We start from the raw sequence: 22,652 nt of genomic DNA on the forward strand, positions 1-22,652 counted from the left end.
TTAAGGTCAGGTCAGGTGTGCATTCAACATTTTAAAAATAACCTTCTCTATTTTCTGTTTCCCCCTAACCTTTGTGTATAGTTGAATTGACACTGTGAAAATATAGTTATTGAATGTTTGAAAAAATCTTGTGTGATGTCATTATGCTTTGATAATGATCGATGCTAAAGATGAGCCTACCAAATATGTAGCAATATGTTAACTATTATGAACCAGCTAACAGTGTTATTAAGCATATGACAGCAAGAGATCTAAAGTTTTGGTTACCTGAAATGTTAATTTAAGGTATGAAGTGCAGACACCGGAGATAATTTGAAAAATAAATAAAGTAAACATAATCTCAAGTGTCGGTGTCGATTTGAGACACTTACACTCACATGAACACACATTTTTTTAGAGGTGTCAGTGCTATATAGAATTTAAGTTTACTAGACTTTATAGATAGTACTGCTAATAGATGAGAAGATTAAGTCATGTTACTTGCATGCCTTCAAAGTTTGAACAAATTATTTATTTATTTCTCTAAGAGATTGTTTCTTTACTATTAGAGCTCTGACAACTAATTTAACATAAATAATGTAGATGTTTATAGATTTTTTGGTTGTGTAAAAAGTTCTAACTTTATTTTTATATTTGTTTCATGTTTTACAGCCTGGTGCACCCTTGGTCACAAATAAAGCAGATATTGTGACTAGTGCAAAACAAATTGTCTATTACGACTGCAACTGTGTTTTTCTTCATTTTTCTATTTTAATCAACTATTATTAATTGATGATAAGGTCAATATAAAGGATTTTTTCATACTGCAAGTGGTGTTTTTCCATACTATTGTTGAGCGTTTGGTTTGGCTTGACTGTGCTTGATTGTGTAGTTCAAATTGCTGTGGCATGCGTACTAGACAATTGTTTTTAGCCAAGAATGTGATGAATATGTATGAAAGAGTCTTACAAATGAGAAACTTTATAGGAATAATTAGTAGTTACTTTTAATTAGTTGAAGTGTGCCACAAATACATATTATTCTGGTTGTAGAAGGTGACTTAGAGTTTTTCCTCTATGATTCTGATTTTATATTAAACTCCCTTTAAGCTAATAGAGTGATGCATTCTAACAGAAGATTCTTCAAAGGAATTGGCACCCTATAATATTATTAATTTTATGTTTTACTAGATAGCCAGCACAAACATTTCTCTCTCCAAGAAAATGAAATAGTTGAAACCGTCATTCTTTAGAGAGAGAAGCTCTTTAAAGAACTGTGGCACAACGATGACAAACACTAAAAAACTTTGAGATGTGTTTGATAGTTAATTTTGGAGTTAGAATAACACATCAGGTTTTTTTTTATGTAAAGTTCTCAGGCCATCTGCAATCCAAGAAATAGCGTCATAAACTCAGTAGAAGGATGTTGAAATAATCAATATTACCCGCAAAATCATAAACTCAAAACTCATTAACATTTTGAATTAATTCACCAAAATTCAAAACGCCATGATAACCGGGGCAGCTACCATCAATATTCAAAATCATAATACTACTTTTTTGTGCATTCCACGTAATTGTTTTCATTGGATGAGACAAATTATGCATGAGAAAATATTTAGTCAACAAATTAGCATAAATATGCCACACCCACGTCTAAAGGAAGAATTTCACCTTCTCGAGAACAGAAATATGCCACACCAACTTCCAAGTGTTATGGTATGTTGTATTCTTAACAAATTAAATTCTAATGAGCCAGTTATAACCATTCTCAGCAGTATAGATACCATTCAAACTTGGGTTATTTCTACTTCGTAACAATTAGAGGTGTGAGGCTTGCTTACGAACCACTCATAATTGTCACTAGAGTTTTTAAAAAATGGTTGGTTTTAGAATTTTTGGAATGGTGTTTTACTTGGTGCTTTCATTTTTGCCCATGTCTTTCAAAATTGGCTCATGAAAACCTTCTTAGAACTTACTTTCCTCCACTTTGACCAATCTCGTTATTTTTCTACATAACAAAACAAACGACATTATTAGTTCAAAAATCGTGGGTTGCCTTCGCAATCGCATCAGACCGCAATTGCAGTGTGATTTTAGAATCTCACCTCCGAATGTATTAGGAACACCATCGCATCAGACAAGAAAGTTTGTTAGTTCAAGCCAAGGAAACTTGAGTCAGACATCCACAAACCACTGCGTGTTTGTGAAGAAACTAGATAATGGTGAATCAATCATACTTTTGTTGTATGTTGATGATATGCTCATTGTTGGAAACGACAAGAGAAAATAGTTGCTTTAAAGAAGGCATGAGCAAATTTTTCGCCATGAAAGATTTGGGTGTAGTAAAGAAGATTCTTGGAATGAATATCATTCGAGATCGTCACAAGAAGATTATATCAAGAAAGTTCTTGAGAGGTTCAATATGCATAATGTTAAACCTGTGCATGTTCCACTACCTGGTCATCTGAAACTCAGTAAGACACATTGTCCAAGAAATGAAGAAGAAAAAGAAAAAATGAACAAAGTGCCCTATTCTTCAGTAGTGGGTAGCCTTATGTACACAATGATTTGCACAAGACCAAACAATGCTTATATTGTAGGAGTTATGAATAGATTTTTGTCGAATCAACGAAAGGGCATTGAAATATTTTGAAATGGATATTGAGGTATCTAAGAGGAACTACCAAACAAGGTTTATGCTTTGGAAATGAAAAGAAATTACTCATTAGGTATGTAGATGTAGATATGGCAGAAGATCTAGATTGAAGAAAATATACTTTCGGGTATTTGATTACTTTTGTAGGGGGAGCTGTCTCATGGAAATCATGATTACAAAAATACATTGCTTTGAGTATCATGAAAGCTGAATACATCGCAATCACTGAAGGTTATAAGAAGATCCTGTGGATGAAGAAGTTCCTGCAAGAGTTGGGCCATAATCAAGAAAGTTATATCCTCTATTGCGATAATAAGAGCCCAAATCATCTCAGCGAAAACTCGGCATACCATTCAAGGTCAAAACACATTGACATGAGGTATCATTATATCTGTGATTTATTGGAGAGTAAAGTGTTAAAAGTAGAGAAAGTTCACACCAATAAGAATGGGACATACATGATGACAAAACCTCTACCAAAAGAGAAGATAGAGTTTTGTAAACAATTTGATTGGCAGCAACTCCAAACTAATCAATGTCATTTTCCTATGGCTGGAGGGGGAGAAATATGGGATTCAATCATCGCCACTTGACCAACATACATTTGACAAAATGGAAGTTTGCATGTGATGACAAGTAGCAGGGTGTATGGTGTAGTGGATGAGTAATACTTGTTATGATGCATGCTTTCCAAGGGACACTTAGTCCTTTCCATGGAAGCCAAAAGACAAGTGTATTCATGCAGGTATTGCACCTTTGGCTTGCTTCTCATATAAATACGACCATAAACAAGCATTCAATTCACAACCGCAAGAGAGAAATTAAAGTGATTCTCATAGAGAGTTTCTTTGTGAGAGAAATAGTGAGCCAATTTACGAGAGTTTTCCTTTCAAATTGAGATATACAATGTAGTGAAATCCACTTAAGCGTGAAGTTGTTGTATTTCCATTATCATTTATTGTGAAAGTTTAAGAGGTCTAAGGGTCTCATAGTTTTTTCTTTATCACATTGAGAAAGTTTTCAACGCTAAAATTCTTTTTGTGTCATTAAACTTATATTTCACGTTTTCACCCGTATATATTATGAGTTCGCGGAGAAGAAAAATTATGGAAGTCATTTTCCAAAACACTAATATCAACTGAGCTTGAGAAATAGAGTGAAGTAAAGATAGACTTACCTTTCCATTTTCTTTGGCATAATTATGCATTTTAAGAGCTTATCTATTGACGGACAACAACTTCAATTCTACACCAATTTATATCATATTTCATTTACTGCTACAAAAACCCACAAACCTGCATCACACTTCCACTCTGAGTCTGAAACAACTCTTTAATTTCGAAAGATATATACCACTTTAATTTAAAAAAAGACACCATGATAGAAGTCACATACATATGACGACTATGTACCTATAACATATGTCATTAAAATACCATAATGCAGCCAAACAGATTTTCCTTATTTAATTTCAATCATGGCATTGCCTTAAGGGACCACTACATCCATTATTTACCTAAACAAGTTCTATAAAGAGACCACATATAATGCCTTATGTCCATGTAATAAGATAACTGCCACATAAACTTATTAACTTTTACAAATGTGAAACATTAAAATCATATAGATGCATTAATTTGACCTTTAAAGTAAAATAGAAAAATCCAAATAAAACTCTTATAACTATAGATTGAATAGAGATATACATGGTTGGTCCACTCTTGTTTTTATATAATATAGTCTCTTTACTAACCGTTATGACTCAAACTCAACTGGTCAGGACTCTAAGATGATGTGAATAAAATGAAGAGACATGAGTCTGCAAAAATCTGTATCTAAGATTTCCTGAATATTTATAAGCCAGAAGCCACCAACTAACATACAATATATAAAAGTACCTGTATGATAAAACCAACAGATGTGGAGGCCACTTACCATTACATAGCCTGTAGGTTTCAGATAGATTTAGATTGATATGTCACCTGAAAAAGACGGGGTCACTGAAACTGATGGAGTTAACCTTACATTCTCCAATTACTATTACAAATAAAAGTTGATTGTTTAGATTTATTGATCTATCTAATATATATATATATATATATTTATATATATATATATATATATATATATATATATATATATATATATATATATATATATATATATATATATATATAAAAAAGTGAGAGCATTTTTAAATGAGAGTGAGAGGAAGAAATATCAACCATTGCATTCATCAAGAGAGAGAAATTAATAGCCTCATTAATGTAGTAACATTATCTCTCTTGATGAATCCAATGGTTGATATTTCTTCCTCTCATCTCTCATTTAAAAATGCTCTCACTTGATATGCTCCTATATATATATATATATATATATATATATATATATATATATATATATATATATATATATATATGAGTTTAAAGGTAGTGCACTGTCAGCGTAAAATTTTTTACACGATCAATGCATCACAACCTTTAAAAATAAATATTTTATATTTAATTTGAAAAAAAGTCAAATTTTTATAAAATTTAACAGTTTGGATATCATTGACAGTGTAAAACTGCTTTACACTGTCGGTATATTTCCATTAAATTATATATATATATATATATATATATATATATATATATATATATAAATATAATGAACTGAATGTAAATATTTTTTAAATTTTAATCAATAAAAAGAAAGAAAACATAATTTGAGATTTGCATAAGTTAAAACGCTAAAAAGTAGTTGAAAATTTAACAGAAGACGTTGGGGCCTTGAAGGAGGAAGAATGGGTGGCAACCAGCGGCGCTGGTGACAGTCTAGTAGGTCGGCCAAAGCCATATGGGCTGCAATGTTGTGGGTTGGGGTTTTGGTGTGTAGCAAGTCAGATCTGGCGAGTGGCGGGTTGGGTCTGAACGCTTCGCAGATATCATATCTGGTCGTTTCGATACCCTACTAATTGCAACCCTTCGGTTACAATATTAACCGAGGAGTTTGATACCTAGATTTAACAGATTCGTTCGTTAAGTTTGGCCCTAAGCCTAACTCATATACAACTGCTCCAAACTCGTAAACATCATTCTCAAGAATTGATTGCAATACAGAAAATCTTCGAATTTTTTAAATTACTTATGAAATCTTTCAAGGTTGTGTGATTTTGTTCTTCCATACACATATTTGAGGAACTAATTTTGTCAACCTTGAACAAATCATTTTTCTGTTCTTCTAATCTATCCTACATAATATTGTTGTTGTTATTCTTTTTGTTTCCATATCTTGCAAGACCATTATTATATTTTGGAATAATTTCTCATTGTTGTCAGTCAAAGAAAACATTGTATAATATATGGCTTTCATCGGATGACAATATTGAGAAATTTATTCTTAATCATATTGATAATATATTGCAAGCATTGTTATTGTTTCACAAAACAAGGTCTTGAAAGATTTGTTTTCAATATTGTAACATACAAATAAATTGGTAAATGGTAAAAAGTTGAAAAAAAAAATACATGTTACTTTAAATTTTTTTTACATTCACCAGAAGGTCTTCCAAAAGGTCTAAGGTTGTTACCTTTAGAACTTTTTAAGTTATCAAAACATAAAGGCTCTAAGTGCCCAAATTTCTTGCAATGAGAGCATTTATAAATGAGACGATTTTTTTTCTTATTAGTTAAGTCTTTACTAGGTGCTCTATCTAATTTGAATATTCTTGCTTACTTATATTTAAGGAAGGCCTTTGACTTTATAGGATCAAATTAAGGTTTTCTTTCCCCTTAGTAAACTTACTTAGTGTTTCATACGAATTTGTCACTTCCCTTTTCAACGAGACCCAAGTCTCACATGTTTCTCTTAAGCTTCCAATGTTAGCTACTTCTAACTTAAGCGTTTTATTGTTTTCTTCAAGAGACTCTAAATACTCCTTAAAGTCTAAGTTTTGTTTTTTAATCCTATCAATTTCTTCTACCAACTTATCACTAATTTTAAACAGTTGTTTGTAGGATGAATTAGTTACCTCATAATCATCTTCCTCGTAAGATTATTTCAAGCATATTTCATCTTCTTCATTGGGAGATGATTCTTCTATGGTTCTTCTCGAGGTTTGCTTTTCTTTATTTATGAATGCTCGGTATTATCTTCTTCTTTTGAAGATTCTACTAGATGATACTTCTTCATATCCTCTCGCTGATGAGGTTTCCTCATTTGATGTTGAGTATTCTAAGGATTGTTCAACTATTACGTATATTTTTTTAAGGATACCATGAGAGTTGTTTAATAAGAGTTTGATGAAGTTGCGGAAGATTATTCAATTCTTGAGCGTACGCATTCATATTTGGGTAGTTGAACTAGTTTGTTCAACTTTTCTATGATTTCGCTCTTCTTTGATTTTTCCTTAAATTCATGAAAAACACTTTCATCTTTTGATTTAAGTATTGAGTTGAGTTTCCAATTCTTAATTCTTAGATATTTATTAGTAACAAATATTCTAATATAATTTCTAAATTTGAAAAATTAGTTATGAAAGGGAATTTAATCTTCTTCTTTTTTGCCTTGTGTGTTCATTTCCTCTTGTTAGATATTTGAAGAAACTCCATATAACATTTCAAGAGTATCTCACATTTCTTTGGTGGTTTTGCAATTATAAACATAAAGAAGTTTATTATCATCAAGTGACATTACTAGAAAGTTTTTACTTTTGAAATCAATTTCAAAATTTTCTTTTCTACTATTGTACAAAGGGAATCAAGTTTATCTATTACTTCTCCTTCTATTTGGCGAGTAGGGATAAAAGGACCATTGATTATAGTTTCTCATAATTCACGATTAATAATTTGAATAAAGATTCTAAATCTAGCTTTTCATATTTCAAACCTAGCACAATCAAATGGTGGAGGTGTGTTTAGGAACAGTCTCTTGTTTAAAAATGTGTTGAAAGTCATCTTCTTCCTGAGACGATTAGTCCTTAAACATGAGTTAGGCCATGATGTCATTTGTTAGACATATGACTCCACACATAAGATGTGGGGGGGTGGGGGGTGAATTGTGAGTTTTAGAAAATGGTAGTTTGAAAACTTTTACAATTATTTTCAGAGTTTAAAACCATTTTGAAAACTTTTTAATAAACTAGCACTTTTCAGTTGTCATTGATGTTGAAAGAAACTACAAGGCAGTGATGAATATAAATCAACATAAAAACTTAAACACAACTAAGATGATGGTCCAGCTCGATTTGGACATGTTTTGCGATAATGTCCAAATTCGCGACAAATACCACATCTTCTTTTTTCCTTCTCATAATCATCCATTTTCGTTCGTATGCGGGTACTGTTTGGGCGGCCTTTCTTTCGTCTTCTCATGGCGTCATTGCGGCAAAGAGTGTCTCCTTCGTATCGAGGCCAGTCAGCCTTAGTCCCCACCCCTATGAAAATTTCTTCGTATACCTTAAACACGTTAACGACCTTGAAGACATCAACTATATGCACAGAATAGTCCTGATGTATGCTCGCGCACGCTGCAATGACATGCGAGCAAGGCACATGAAATGTTTGAAATTTTCCACACTCGCAAGTTTGATTTTTAAGGTCGACGTTGAAATGACGAGTAGGTCGACACTCATTATGGTTCATAGTTTCCTCCACCAAGAAGCAGTACCTTAGACGATCAAATTGCCTAACGTGATGACTGCTTGCTTTGGCAACCTCCTCTCCAATACCTTTCAGGCAACTTTTGGTGTATCGTTGTCCAAAACCCAATTTTTGTGTCCATTCATGCCCTCTTCTGCCAAATAACTCACCCATCCTAAAGTATGTAGATCTTACCAATGCTGTAACAGGTAGATTACGAGTGGCCTTTAAGACTGAATTCATTGACTCTGCCAGGTTGGTAGTCATGTGACCCCACCGTTGCCCTCCATCAAAAGCTCTGCACCATTTTTCTCTTGGAATATTTTCTACCCAGTTGTATGCATCCATATTTGACATACTTATTTCACCCCTGTAGTAGTTGTAGGTTGATTCAGTTAATGCATAACCTGTAAGTGAAAATAAGAATATTAGTTAAACAAAATATTTTTAAAAAACATTATCAATTACAAATAAACCCTTGGATGTTGAGTATTACCCATGTTAACGACTTTTTTGCGAAGCTCTTTGTCTCTGATCTCTCGCATGAAGTTCTGGGCTATATGTCTAATGCAATAGACATGCGTAGACGGTGGGTATTGCCAGCCATTTTCCGGGTTATCATATGCGCTTTTAATGGACACATGTCTGTTTGATATTAGACAGATGTTAGGTTGTGGTGTAACATGCATTCTTAGATTCCTTAGAAAAAAACTCCATGCATCACCCGTCTTACCCTCAACCAATGCAAAAGCTATTGGAAAGATGTTCGTGTTTCCATCTTGTGCAACAGCTAGTAACAGGGTTCCCTTGAATTTTCCGTACAACCATGTCCCATCAACTTGAACAACGGGTTTGCAGTAAGCGAAACCCTTGATACATGGCTGGAAGGCCCAAAATAGACGATGGAAAATTCTACAACCATCAATTTGTGTCCCATCATCTGATAATGCCGGTAGGGTCTCTAGATCGATTGCGACACCTGGAAAATAATGCTTCATGACCAATAACCACTGCGGAAGGTCGTTGTAGGAAGTCTCCCAATTACCATAGGTAGATGCTATTGCCTTGTTCTTCGCAATCCATGCTTTTTTGTAAGAAATCGTGTAGTTGAATTTCTCACAAATATGAGCAATAATGTGTTTAACCTTCAACGAGGCATCCTCTTGTATGAGACGTTTGATGCTATCACTGATGATGTTTGAGTTTAGTTTCCGATGGTCCTGAGTAATTGCAACCGAAGTGCATGTGTGTTGTCCACTTACCTTTGTGATCATCCACGTACCACTTTTTTTCCCCAAAGAACCTCTACATCTGAACGTGCAATCGTCATTCTTACACTTGACTATATATCTTTTAGAATCAGACTTATAAACATCATAATCAAGAGAGTGTTTGATGTGGTACTGAGCAATAGCAAACATACACTCCTCTTTACTTGCGAATTTCATTCCAAATAAACCACCTTCAATTTGCATTGGCAGTGGTGTTTCAAATATTGAACCATCATCTTCATCATCTAAGCTGACATTTCTCATGTGAAGTGGTGGATTATACAGATCCATAAGAACCTGTTGTTTCCCCACATCCATTTCATCACCCGAATCTCCACTATCGCCACTAAAAAGATTTTGAGAATTTACGTACCTGACTTCCTCAGCATCGTTGTCGTCTCCAACCTCTTCGTTCGGGAGAAAAGGCTCGTTTTATGTTACAGGGGGTGGTGACATTGAAATGATAGACTCCTGACTCATATAATTTTGGGTTTGAGATGGCTCAGCGTGATACATTGGTTGTGTTTCTTGATGTGCCTCCATAATACACGCATATAGTTCAATAACATCTGAACAATTATACGTAATGTGGCATTGAAACATAGACCGAACATCGTTGTCTTTTTCGATCTTCGTGGTTGTATAGGACATGCTACCGTCAACCGGACTAAAAAAAGGATATCGATAAAAAATGTCGGTTACGATCATTTGAAGTTTATTTTGGATACGATCTTTGAGATGAGAACAATTGGCGTTGGGGTTGATTTTGAGTTTTTGTGAGTCTGTGTTTTGAAATACGACCCCAACATTGATGTCGGGAAAAATTAATCTGTTGTAGTGGACTTGAATGTTAAAATTATTTGGAGACATTTTTGTTCTTGTGTCACAAAATGAGACTGGTTTGAGCTTAATATACACAATGGAAAAAAATATAAGACTACATGTGACCCACGCATGCAAGACACGTGGGAATTCTGCATGTCCCTCCCTTAGCTTGAGGCCGCCGTTTTGAATGGAGGTCATGTGAAGGGTGTGGCCGCCATTTTGAATGGAGGGCACCTATAGCATGTGACCGCCAATTTGAACGGAGTGCACATGCATGCCAAGTCTAATCCAATTCTGTATAAATGCAGACATGCTGCATGCAACCTATTACACAATAGTTCTCCATATGGCTATCTTTATTGGAGTAGTGCACATTATTGCTTCGAGCTGTTCAAATGATATTGTTTCCGGTAATATTTTATCTGATCCTATATAAGTGCGGTTGATGGAGTCGTTCAATTTTTCTGACATTAAGTCTCAGATACATCAAGTCACTGCAATTGACCGAGAAATTGTTGAAATTTGCTACAGAAAACCCTATTTGAATTCAAATGGGTTGTTGTTATATTCAGAGATGAAGATCAAAACTGATGAAGACGTACGGGAAATGTTTGCGAATTTTTTATTTTTCATCAACATATGTCCTATGGAATTGTATGTAAAATTTCGTAGAACAGTTGAAGAAATTTTATCAATGTGTAAAAATCCTAATTAATGGATCTAACCAAGTGCAATAAATATGTAACCATACTATTAAATATTATAACTTCACAACCACCTACCAATTTCTTCTATAAATAGGTAGTTCATATTTCATTTTCATCATCACAATCTCAACACTCTCATCACTTATCTCTTTCCTTGAAATTCTTTCTCTTCATATAAAATGTCTTTCCTCTGGTTTGGTGATAAACATAGGGGAACACCCGATCATGCTACGGTACTGATTTAAATATATTTAGATTCATGTTTATATCAATGTTTATGTTTATATTAATGTTTCTATTTATATATTTAGATAATGTTTTTTATATATTTATATATTTATATTTATATATTTATATATTTATATATTTATATATTTATATAATTATATATTTATATATTTATATATTTATATATTTATATATTTATATATTTATATAATTATATATTTATATATTTATATATTTATATATTTATATATTTATATAATTATATATTTATATAATTTTTTTTATACTCTCATTACTTATATTATATATTTATATATTTATATAATTTTTTTTATACTCTCATCACTTATATTATATATTTATATATTTATATAATTTTTTTTTACAGCTTGCTGATCCTGAACAGTTTAGAACAAGAACCCATAAAAAATTAGATGCTCCTGATGTTATTCTACCTTATTTGGCGAGATCGGGTTTTGCAACCGTAGCAAGGATACCACATATCCATATAGACACAAGTTTCGTAATGGCCTTACTCGAAAGATGGAGACCCGAGACACATACATTTCATTTTCCAACTGGTGAGTGTACCATAACGTTGGAAGATGTGACTATGTTACTGGGTCTACGTGTCAACGGTAATGCTGTAGCCGGTCCTACCGAAGTAGACTTGGACATGTGGGAAGAATTTTTGGGTGTTCAACCACCACGTACAGCTTTAAAAGGTCGGATGGTTCTAATATCTTGGCTTAAATCACTGTTAGCTAATAATCCAGTAAATGAAAATTCAACTGTGGGACACTTAACTACATACACTAAAATTTTTAATCTGCTTTTAATTGGCTTATCCTTAATGCCCGGTAAAACTAGTAAATATGTGCATCTCATGTGGGTGCCATTGCTACAAGATTTGGATATATGCAATACATATAGCTGGGGATCAGCCGTGTTAGCCTATCTTTATAGGGAAATATGTAAGTCGGTAAACGTTAAAGTCGATGGAATGGGAGGGTGTGTTGAACTGCTCCAAGCTTGGGGATATACTCGATTGGCTTTTTTTGGCACCCATCACTTCGGAGTTACCATCATTTCCGTACGCTGCGAGCTTCGTATTTTTTTAACCATCTTTTTTTATTACTTATTATATTACAATTTTTTAGCATTATATATTCTTACATTTAATTTATTCTTACATAGGTGGACTGCAAAAAAGAAAAAAATGAAGGATACCCCTAGACATTCTCTCCTTGGATACCGTAATCTTATCGATCACATGGTCCATGGAAACGTAAAATATCTATCTATATTTTTTTACACCGTAAATCACTTCAATTTTATTATTAATTAAATTTGATTTTTACTCTGCAAAAGTTTATATGGAGACCATATATCAACTTACCGCCCCTGGATAATAACGACCACACAATTTGGAATGCAATCGTGCCGATCATATGCTTTTGGATTGTCGAATGGCATCAGTCTGATAGGGTGAAGTTGCAATTTGGGTTCCATCAAGAAGTACCGCCCCCACCACGTTGCCTAAAAGAACACCATGAAATGACGATGAAAGAATCATGGAGAACTCCGTATACTCAATTGTACCGCAGGGAGCACCAAAAATGGAGAAATGTGGCCAGACATTGCCTGACTGGACCTACGGTTGACCCACATTCGATGCCAACTAACGACTATATGACTTGGTATAGATGATTGCCGTATACGTACACTTCTGGAAATCAATGGCTTGTTGATCTACGCACTCAACCTTCCTCCTCCCAAATGCCGCCTACCCAACCCCAAACATTCAACAACCCACCATTCGCACAACCCTCCTCGTCCAACATATACAACCAACCATCCCAAAATTACCAAACACCACAACAACCACAATCCTCATACAATCCGACCCAACACCAAACTCAGTACACCCCATTGCAACAAACCAATTACCCTTTCCAAACACCACATCAACCAATACAGTTCATGTATGAAAATACACAACAACAATACCTCCGTCCACCCCTCCAATTCACTCCAATCTCTAACCCCAACTTCAACCAAACATACTCATCTTAACATCCATCAAGCTCAAATTACTCCGACTGTTATCTAGCTCAAATTACATCCATCTAGCTCAAATTACTCCGACTGTTATTAAATGTTATTTTATAATATTTTTTAAATTTTATTGTTCTCTTATGTATTAAAATAAATTCAGTTTTATTGACAAATTTAATTTTTTTTAATAATTTAAATAATTAAATTATAATTACTTAATAATTATTTATATTAACTATAATTTAAAAAACATTTAAATTTAAAGAAAATACAAAAAACGAAAAATAAAATAAAATAATTGGTGGCCTCCCTTTGAAATGGCGGCCACATGAAGGGCTTTATAAGGCTTCCATTCAAAACGGTGGCCACCTGCCACGGCCAGAAAAGATTCTGTAGAATTTCTGAAAAAGTGGAAAAAAGGTGGCATTTTGGGACATAATTTTGGGGGGGGGGGGGGGTGGCGTTTGCAGAACTTTTTTTCAAGAGGGTGGCAGTACGGTCAAAAATCCACATATATATATATATATATATATATATATATATATATATATATATATATATATATATATATATATATATATATATATATATATATATATATATATATATATATATATATATGAGCTTAAAGGTAGTGCACTGTCAGTGTAAAATTTTTTACACGATCAATGCATCACAACCTTTAAAAATAAATATTTTATATTTAATTTGAAAAAAATTCAAATTTTTATAAAATTTAACAGTTTGGATTTCATTGACAGTGTAAAATTGCTTTACACTGTCGGTATATTTCCATTAAATTATATATATATATATATATATATATATATATATATATATATATATATATATATATATATATATATATATATATATATATATAATGAACTGAATGTAAATATTTTTTAAATTTTAATCAATAAAAAGAAAGAAAACATATTTTGAGATTTGCATAAGTTAAAACGCTAAAAAGTAGTTGAAAATTTAACCGAAGACATTGGGGCCTTGAAGGAGGAAGAATGGGTGGAAACCAGCGGCGGTGGTGACAGTCTAGTAGGTCGGCCAAAGCCATATGGGCTGCTGCAATGTTGTGGGTTGGGGTTTTGGTGTGTAGCAAGTCAGATCTGGCGAGAGGCGGGTTGGGTCTGAACGCTTCGCAGATACCATATCTGGTCGTTTCAATACCGTACTAATCGCAACCCTTCGGTTACAATATTAATCGAGGAGTTTGATACCTAGGTTTAACAGATTCATTCATTAAGTTTGGCCCTAAGCCTAACTCATATACAACTGCTCCAAACTCGTAAACATCATTCTCAAGAATTGATTGCAATACAAGCAATCTTCGAATTTTTTTAATTACTTATGAAATCTTTCAAGGTTGTGTGTTTTTGTTCTTCCATACACATATTTGAGGAACTAATTTTGTCAACCTTGAACAAATCATTTTTCTGTTCTTCTAATCTATCCTACATAATACTGTTGCTGTTATTGTTTTTGTTTCCATCTCTTGTAAGACTATTATTATATTTTGGAATAATTTCTCATTGTTGTCAGTCAAAAAAAACATTGTATAATATATGGCTTTCATCGGATGACAATATTGAAAAATTTATTCTTAATCATATTGATAATATATTGCAAGCATTGTTATTGTTTCACAAAACAAGGTCTTGAAAGATTTGTTTTCAATATTGTAACATACAAATAAATTGGTAAATGGTACAAAATTGAAAAAAGAATAATACATGTTACTTTAAATTTTTTTTACATTCACCAGAAGGTCTTCCAAAAGGTCTAAGGTTGTTACCTTTAGAAATTTTTAAGTTATCAAAACCTAAAGGCTCCAAGTGCCCAAATTTCTTGCAATGAGAGCATTTATAAATGAGACGATTCTTTTTCTTATTAGTTAAGTCTTTACTAGGTGCTAATTTGAATATTCTTGCTTACTTATATTTACTTATATTTAAGGAAGGCCTTTGACTTTATAGGATCAAATTAAGGTTTTCTTTCCCCTTAGTAAACTTACTTAGTGTTTCATGCAAATTTGTCACTTCCCTTTTCAACGAGACCCAAGTCTCACATGTTTCTCTTAAGCTTCCAATATTGGCTACTTCTAACTTAAGCGTTTTATTGCTTTCTTCAAGAAACTCTAAATACTCCTTAAAGTCTATGTTTTGTTTTTTAATCCTATCAATTTCTTCAACCAACTTATCACTAATTTTAAACAATTGTTTGTAGGATGAATTAGTTACCTCATAATCATCTTCCTCGTAAGATTATTTCAAGCATATTTCATCATCTTCATTGGGAGATGATTCTTCTATGGTTCTTCTTGAGGCTTGCTTTTCTTTATTTATGAATGCTCGGTATTATCTTCTTCTTTTGAAGATTCTACTAGATGATACTTCTTCATATCCTCTCGCTGATGAGGTTTCCTCATTTGATGTTGAGTATTCTAAGGATTGTTCAACTATTAAGTATATTTTTTTAAGGATACCATGAGAGTTGTTTAATAAGAGTTTGATGAAGTTGCGGAAGATCCTTCAATTATTGAGCATACGCCTTCATATTTGGGGGTGAATTGTGAGTTTTAGAAAATGGTAGTTTGAAAAACTTTTACAATTATTTTCAGAGTTTAAAACCATTTTGAAAACTTTTTAATAAACTAGCACTAAAAGGATAAATAAGTAGGAAATAAAGAGTTAAGGGTAAGAAAAGTAACATCAGGAATTATAGAGGTTCGACCGAAACAATATAATCTAATCCTCTCCCCAAGATTTAATCTTAAGAGTAACCAATAATTATTAAGATTTTTTTGAAGGTTGAACACTCGGAAACCCTTATACAAGGAAATATGAAGTTTCATGCTAACTTCTAAAAAAACAATGAACACCGAATATAAGCGATTAGTTTTCCTTCCAAATAGAAGATTGAGGCAGCTAGTCTTATTTCCATACAACAACTTAAAGTGGTTAGTCCCTAAGCTAAATTGATATTTTCCAAAGGCTTATGCCGAACGAAGGTGAGCTTTTGAACCGAGTAGAAATCGCGAACTTAAATGAGGTTTTAACCAGGATGAACACGAAGCACTGAGCTTTTAAAGCAGGCTTATCTTGACCAAAGAAAGCTTTTGATTTGGTTGAGCTTACTTATTGAATTGAGGTTTTTACCAGGATAATCATTAGCCAATTTGAGATTTTGAATCAGGCTGATCTCGAACCAAAATAATCTTTTAACCAGACTTAGCTTACGAACCTAAATGGCAACTTAGAATCTAAATCCCCAAACCCAAATATACAATTCCTTATGGATAAATTATTCAACCAATATTAAATACTCCATAGTGAATTTACAACAATGTTCTTCCAAAATACACATAATTCCTCGCTGTTGCACCCCAAAATTTGCCCTCTTATTTTTTGGTATAAGTTATGCTAGACATTTATTTCTTCATTCGAAAAGCAAGAGAAAATTAATAAAGAGTTTTCACGATTTCAAGACAGTTTGGTGTGAAAGTCTGTTTACGACGCAAGTACAAAATTCATAACTGCTGACTAGAAGGTCATATGGGCTTGGTTCTCTACATCTTTCGTGTTCAGGCCGGAAGTCAATTCTTTGAAGAAGATGTCCAAAAGTGCAAGTTAACTGAGATTTGGATTTACCTTTCCACTGTCTTTCGGATATTTGAAAATTCATAACTTCTGATCGGGATACTATTTATGAGCGAGCCATATGCCAAAAGTTCCGTCTCGAAGTCTACTATAGTTCACATGTTAGGGTTGATAATTGTTTCTTTAAGGAAGTTCCCCGGATTCGCAATTACCTAAAGTTTTACAATGCAAAAACATGCTGAACCGCTAAAAAATTCTGGACGCTAAAAAATTCATAACTATCACGTTGTTTATCCGATTGGGCTGCAATTTTAACAAAAATTTCGTCTCGATGTCCCGAAATTTCGTATGTTGGGACCTAAGGCCAATTCTGCACCTGAAATTCCAGAATATTGCAAAAGCATCATGATTTTACCTTCGAAATGCATATACGATCATTGTCTTACAAGATTCAAAACTACATAACTTCCCTAGTTTTTATTCGATTGAGCCCATTCCGGCGGCATTCTTTCACAAATGTTGTTGACTTCAATTTATCTTCAGACCTCGGGCTCGAATTTTGATCGAAAGGTCTAGTTTCATCGAGTTCTCTCAGTGGTATGCACGAAAATTTTGCACTGTCAAGTTTTCCACCTCAGATGACCAAATGAATTTCTCGCTGTTCAAACGGGCATAACTTCTTCACCGTTTATCAGATTGAGTCCGTTCCGGCGGCAACGGTTCATAAATTTCGTCATATTCTATTTGTCGTTGGTCTCGTTTCTTACGTTCTCACCGAGACGCGTTTTCTAGAAAATTGGGCTTAAAAAGGTGTTTAGGAGAAAAATTTGAATTAACTATAAATACTCTTTTCCCTCATTTTACACTCATTCACCAACTTTCACTCTTTCTCAGACAAAACACCCAAATTTCTTTCTTTTCCTTCTCTCTAGAATCAAAACTTATTTTCTCTCATTTTTTCAACAACTTCATCAAGTTCATATCAACTCATCAAGAACACCAAAATCAAATATTCTTTGAACTTCATCTCTCCTCTTCCGATCCACCGCCGTGCACCCCTATATTTTCAATTTCCCCGCCGACGAAGCATCCCGATTCCCGTCCGCGTGCAAAGAGACCGCGCTTCTCCCTGCTTCAATCTACGATCTCCGGCCTTTATCCACCGTGAATCGTCGCGGTTTCAAGCCTCCCTTTGTCGACATACGTTCGGTCGTGCTCCTTCTCTGAATCTGGCACGATTCTTCTTGTTCCAAGCTTCTCTTCAATCTTGATTTGGAAATTTTGGTTGATCCTAATTCTCACTTGTTGATTGTTCATGAAAATTGATGATTAGTTGAAGTGGATAATGAGGATTAATTAATTGTGCAAGTATTTGGTTCGTGATTAATGGTAGTTTGAGTTTAAATAATGAATTATTGTAGTATGAAATTGAATGTGAATGATAAAGTTTAATTGTTGTTACAAGTGCTGGAAATTGATTGTTATTGGTTGTTGTTGACAATTAAATGTGAATCTTTATGATAAGTTGTTGTTGTACATGGTTTATGCTTGATTGTTGAGATTGAATGTGAAGGATGAGCCTTAATGGTTGCTACTAAGTGCTGGAAGTTAATTGTTGTGGTTACTATTGCTTGATGTTGATGATGATAAATTGGTGTTGCTCATAAATAATGTTTGTTGTTCTTGATTGTGAAACAATTGAAACAAAGTGTTGATGATGAACAAATAGAATTTGAATGTTGATATTAATTGTTGAACATGATTCTTGAATTCATTTTGTTTTGCTCATAAGTGTTGGTATTAATTTTGTTTGATGATGATTAATTCATGATGCTTGATGTTAATTGTTGAAACTGAGATAATGAAGTTGTGGTTATTGATTCTTGAATTTAATCAATGCTTGTTGTTTCAAATTGTTGAGAGCTTTTGTTGCTTGTTCATGACAATTCTTGTTTTTTCCAACACTTGACATAAACTAATTTTAGTCATAATTTCCTAACCATAGTGAGTTTTTAACTCTGTGAATAATGTAACTCGAGTTTGTTGATGATTTCGGAGCCAATAGTGAACTTTTTTGTCGGTTTTAGATAACTTTTTCCCGATGTTTCGATACTGTCAGCCACTGAAATTGGCTTAAAAGTCCCACTTTCGTGCAGAATTAATTCAAACCGAGTTCGTTTTTGAGTTTGTTGGCACATTTTCAATCAACCAAGTGATTTTCGTTCCATTATGAGTCGATGGATTTTGACCCTTATTTCCCGATTTTCCGGTTTTTTGCCTCCGATTGACTTGTATTTCGTGTTTTGACTTTTACTTGACTTGTATGCATATTTGTTTATCTAATTTACTACTAATGCACTTCAGTTTTTTTGATTTGGATCTATTATGTACATACTTGGTGATTTGACATAACCGTTTTCCGTTTTATGCGCGTTTGACTAGATTTTCCGTATGTGTTATCTCTTTGTGTCATTTCTGCCCCATGTGTTTTCTTGCGCTTCCAACGCGAGTTGTTCATTCCTTTTCCGTCTTTCACTTATATTTTGTTTCGTAATGCAATTGTGCAACTTCGGTTGCGATTCCTTTTGTTACTAATAAAGTGTGCTAGCTTGTTCAAGAAACTTTGAGGACGATTTTCGGCGGAGGCAGTACTTGCTCCGTGCTTTGCTTTATTTGCAAGACACGATGATATTTTCTTGATTGCTATTCGTTCGTCTCACCCGTTGAGACACGAGCATTTATACTTGTTTGTTGCATGTCTGTATTGTGACTTGTCTTGCAGGTGTATTACTCATACGTGTCGACATACACTCCGACTCTGACACGCGATTTATTTTCGTGTTGTCATTGCGTTTTGATGATGCTTATGCCTTCTATCAGACTTCTGAAATTGTTTGTTGCTTGATGCTAGCTTGCACGTAGATCTCTGGGTTTAGTTTGATTTGTTTGCTGTTATTTACGGATTACTATCTGTTTGGTATTGCTCCTTATTCCCTTTTCCTTTTTTTCTTCACATTTTTCCCTTTCAATAACATGAGATGTAGGATTGGGAGTCCGTGCCACTTGGCCGACAATTCTGAAAGTCCTCACTAGGAGGCCATGCTTGTGTTTGTTTATCTTTGTGCTTGCGGCAGGGAGTCAATGGTTTCATAAGACCTCATCAAAGGAAACACCATTAAGTCCTCATGGTAGGCAAGCGGAGAGGGTTCGTAATAGACCCCCGCCATGTTTCATCGAGTTGGTTCAGTTAGCGCGTGTTACACGCCGTTGCTTTTGAACCGTCCTCGGTTCCTGTTATCGAGTCGAGTCTAAGATCTGACAAAGGCAAGTGGTAGTGTCTTGTAGTCGGATCCACATGTTTTGTTTAGCTCGCGTTGCCCGACGCTGATGCTTCGTGCACGCACGATTTTTACTTTCCCCATTTTTCCGTCATTTATCTAGTGACATGATACCACGGTATAGACACCCTTATCCATCACAGTAGCTTTGTTTTCCTCGGTCATTTCGACCATGTTGGCTAAAAGCTTCCCGTTTTATTTTCTTTTACCCTGTCCCCAGGTCGCTAATTCAATAGTTGTTTGTTTCTCATGTCGCGCTTGATTGTGTGATATTTCTTGCTTTTGCTTCTTCCCCAGTAGGTTTCTAGACTTAGCGTAGTTCCTGTTTTCATGTCAACTTAGGTAGATGTTTCCCTTTGCATCAGGACTTTCTTTCATGCATTTTTAAAACACAAACCATACTATTTCTTTTATTTTGCCTCAACGGCGCTGAAGATCACGTTATTTCCTTCCTACCTCCCTGGAATAAGTCTCCAAAGTTTGAGCTGTCGTAGGATGCGAATGTAACTGCTCACCTAAAAAACACAAAACAAACATAAATTAATTAGCTGAGTTATGCTAACTCTGATTCCTAAAAAAGGATACGTATGCAGCGGGGTAGGGCCTGTGCGAGCACAAGTTTTTCTTTTCCTTACGTTTTTGCATGCATTTAAGCTCTTAAATTTAGAAAAAGACTTTTTACACACCCATAAATTAGACAACAAGCGTGGATCCTATCGAGTACGATGGACGTGAGGGGTGCTAACACTTTCCCCTCGTGTAACCAACTCCCTTACCTGTTTCTCTGGTTCGCTTCGACCATGCTTTTCCTTCGCTCAGGTTTATTTTGTGTTTCATTTCCCTCTCTTGGGATAAATAGACATGGATGGCGACTCTATTTCTTGCGCCACTTTCCCATTTGTACTTGGATGAAAATCCCAGCAGCAACAGTTGGCGACTCTGCTGGGGATAATGTTTGACCTATTGCTAGTCCACTCCTTATGAGAGTCAATTCTAATGCTTGCTTGTTTATTTTCTTTGGGTGTTTATTTCTTTATTGCTTTACATATTTATCTATTTACATTGCATCCTATTTGTGCTTTTACATTCTGCATCGTAATTCTGGTCTGTCTGGATTTTCCTTGGCGGATGGGATTGCTTCATGAGGTAAAAGGCCTTGTATCCAGGCTATGAGTGAACCATAGGAAACTAGGAATAGAGTGGCCATGACAGCTATGAGGCGTATGTCTTACTAGTCTGATCATCCAGCCATGTTTTAGAGCATGGGTCGAATGAGGTAATATCGTACGATAGCACCTTCATGCAAATCCTCAGATTGGCCTTAGACCTACCTTGGCCTAGATTACACCCGTGAGCAGGGAGGGATGATATCATTTTTAAAAGTACGGGTACCGTTGGTGACTATGATCTGATGGTGACTATATTCTCGGTTCTAATGGTGCCTTAGTGTTCCATGTTCTTTGAGGTGATCCAAAACTGCATCAAACCTTTGAACCTATGCCGTATGATTATGCGGAAGCCCAGACATGACCAGTGTAGAGACTTTGGGTCCCGCCATATTTGCATCATTGCATGTTTATTTATAAAAAATGATGCACAAAAAATAAGGAGCATTTGCATGTCATTTTCCAAGGTCATTCAAGAGTTGTCTATGCCAAAAGATGGACATCAACATGGGCATTGTTAGAGAGCTTACAAGACATACATATGTCTACTAGATTTCGGTTACCGGTTTATCTGAATTGAAGAGGTTAAGTTCTCATTTGACGGGGAAAGTTCTGCAAAAATTCAATCATGATCTTGGCAACTTGTTATCGATCCTTAATACTTATTTTGATCTGATGGCCTTGATCACACTCCTTCAGTTCTATGATCCGCAATTGCAATGGTTTACCTTTCAAGACTATCAAGTGGTTCTAACACTTTAAGAGTACTCCTATCTCCTCAACATCAGGATAGTCGATGAAGTTCTGTTTGTCCGGGTGCCTGAGGTTGTGAAGTGCTAAGTGATTGCCGAAGCTCTTCATTTGGGTTTGAAAGATGTGAAAATAAATTGGAAGTCAAGCAGAGACATTTTTTGTTTTTTTTTTTAGTTTTCTGGTCAGCAAAGTCGAAGATTTGGCGAAAAAAGGACAGGAACAAAGACAAGGTTAAAATCAGAGATTTGGAGAAGCAGATCGCAAATGAGAAAGCCAAGTCATCTCGAATCAATGAAGAGAAAGCCAGACTTCGAGCTCAGCAGAGGGAGAGAAAAGGTGCACTGGTCCCATTGGCTGATTGTCCGGAATGCAAGACATTGATAGCACACTGCCAGTACCTTGAGTCGCGTATTGATCCAGAGGAGTACTTTTAG

General features: G+C 34.6%; 2 protein-coding genes across 2 annotated transcripts; one reads left to right on the plus strand and one right to left on the minus strand.

The window, feature by feature from the left end:
* Window positions 1-8,888: 8,888 nt before the first annotated feature.
* On the minus strand, window positions 8,889-9,847 carry LOC131658490 (uncharacterized). Its single transcript, XM_058927776.1, has 2 exons — window positions 8,999-9,847; window positions 8,889-8,903 (listed from the first exon to the last, which is right to left on the minus strand). Exons 1-2 carry the CDS (start codon window positions 9,845-9,847, stop codon window positions 8,889-8,891), a joined length of 864 nt encoding a protein of 287 aa, XP_058783759.1.
* Window positions 9,848-11,240: 1,393 nt separating this feature from the next.
* LOC131658491 (protein MAIN-LIKE 2-like) lies at window positions 11,241-22,652 on the plus strand. Its single transcript, XM_058927777.1, has 3 exons — window positions 11,241-11,294; window positions 11,678-12,263; window positions 22,405-22,652. Exons 1-3 carry the CDS (start codon window positions 11,241-11,243, stop codon window positions 22,650-22,652), a joined length of 888 nt encoding a protein of 295 aa, XP_058783760.1.

The sequence above is a fragment of the Vicia villosa genome, linkage group LG3 (genome assembly GCF_029867415.1).
Source record: "Vicia villosa cultivar HV-30 ecotype Madison, WI linkage group LG3, Vvil1.0, whole genome shotgun sequence".
Classification (NCBI taxonomy): domain Eukaryota; kingdom Viridiplantae; phylum Streptophyta; class Magnoliopsida; order Fabales; family Fabaceae; genus Vicia; species Vicia villosa.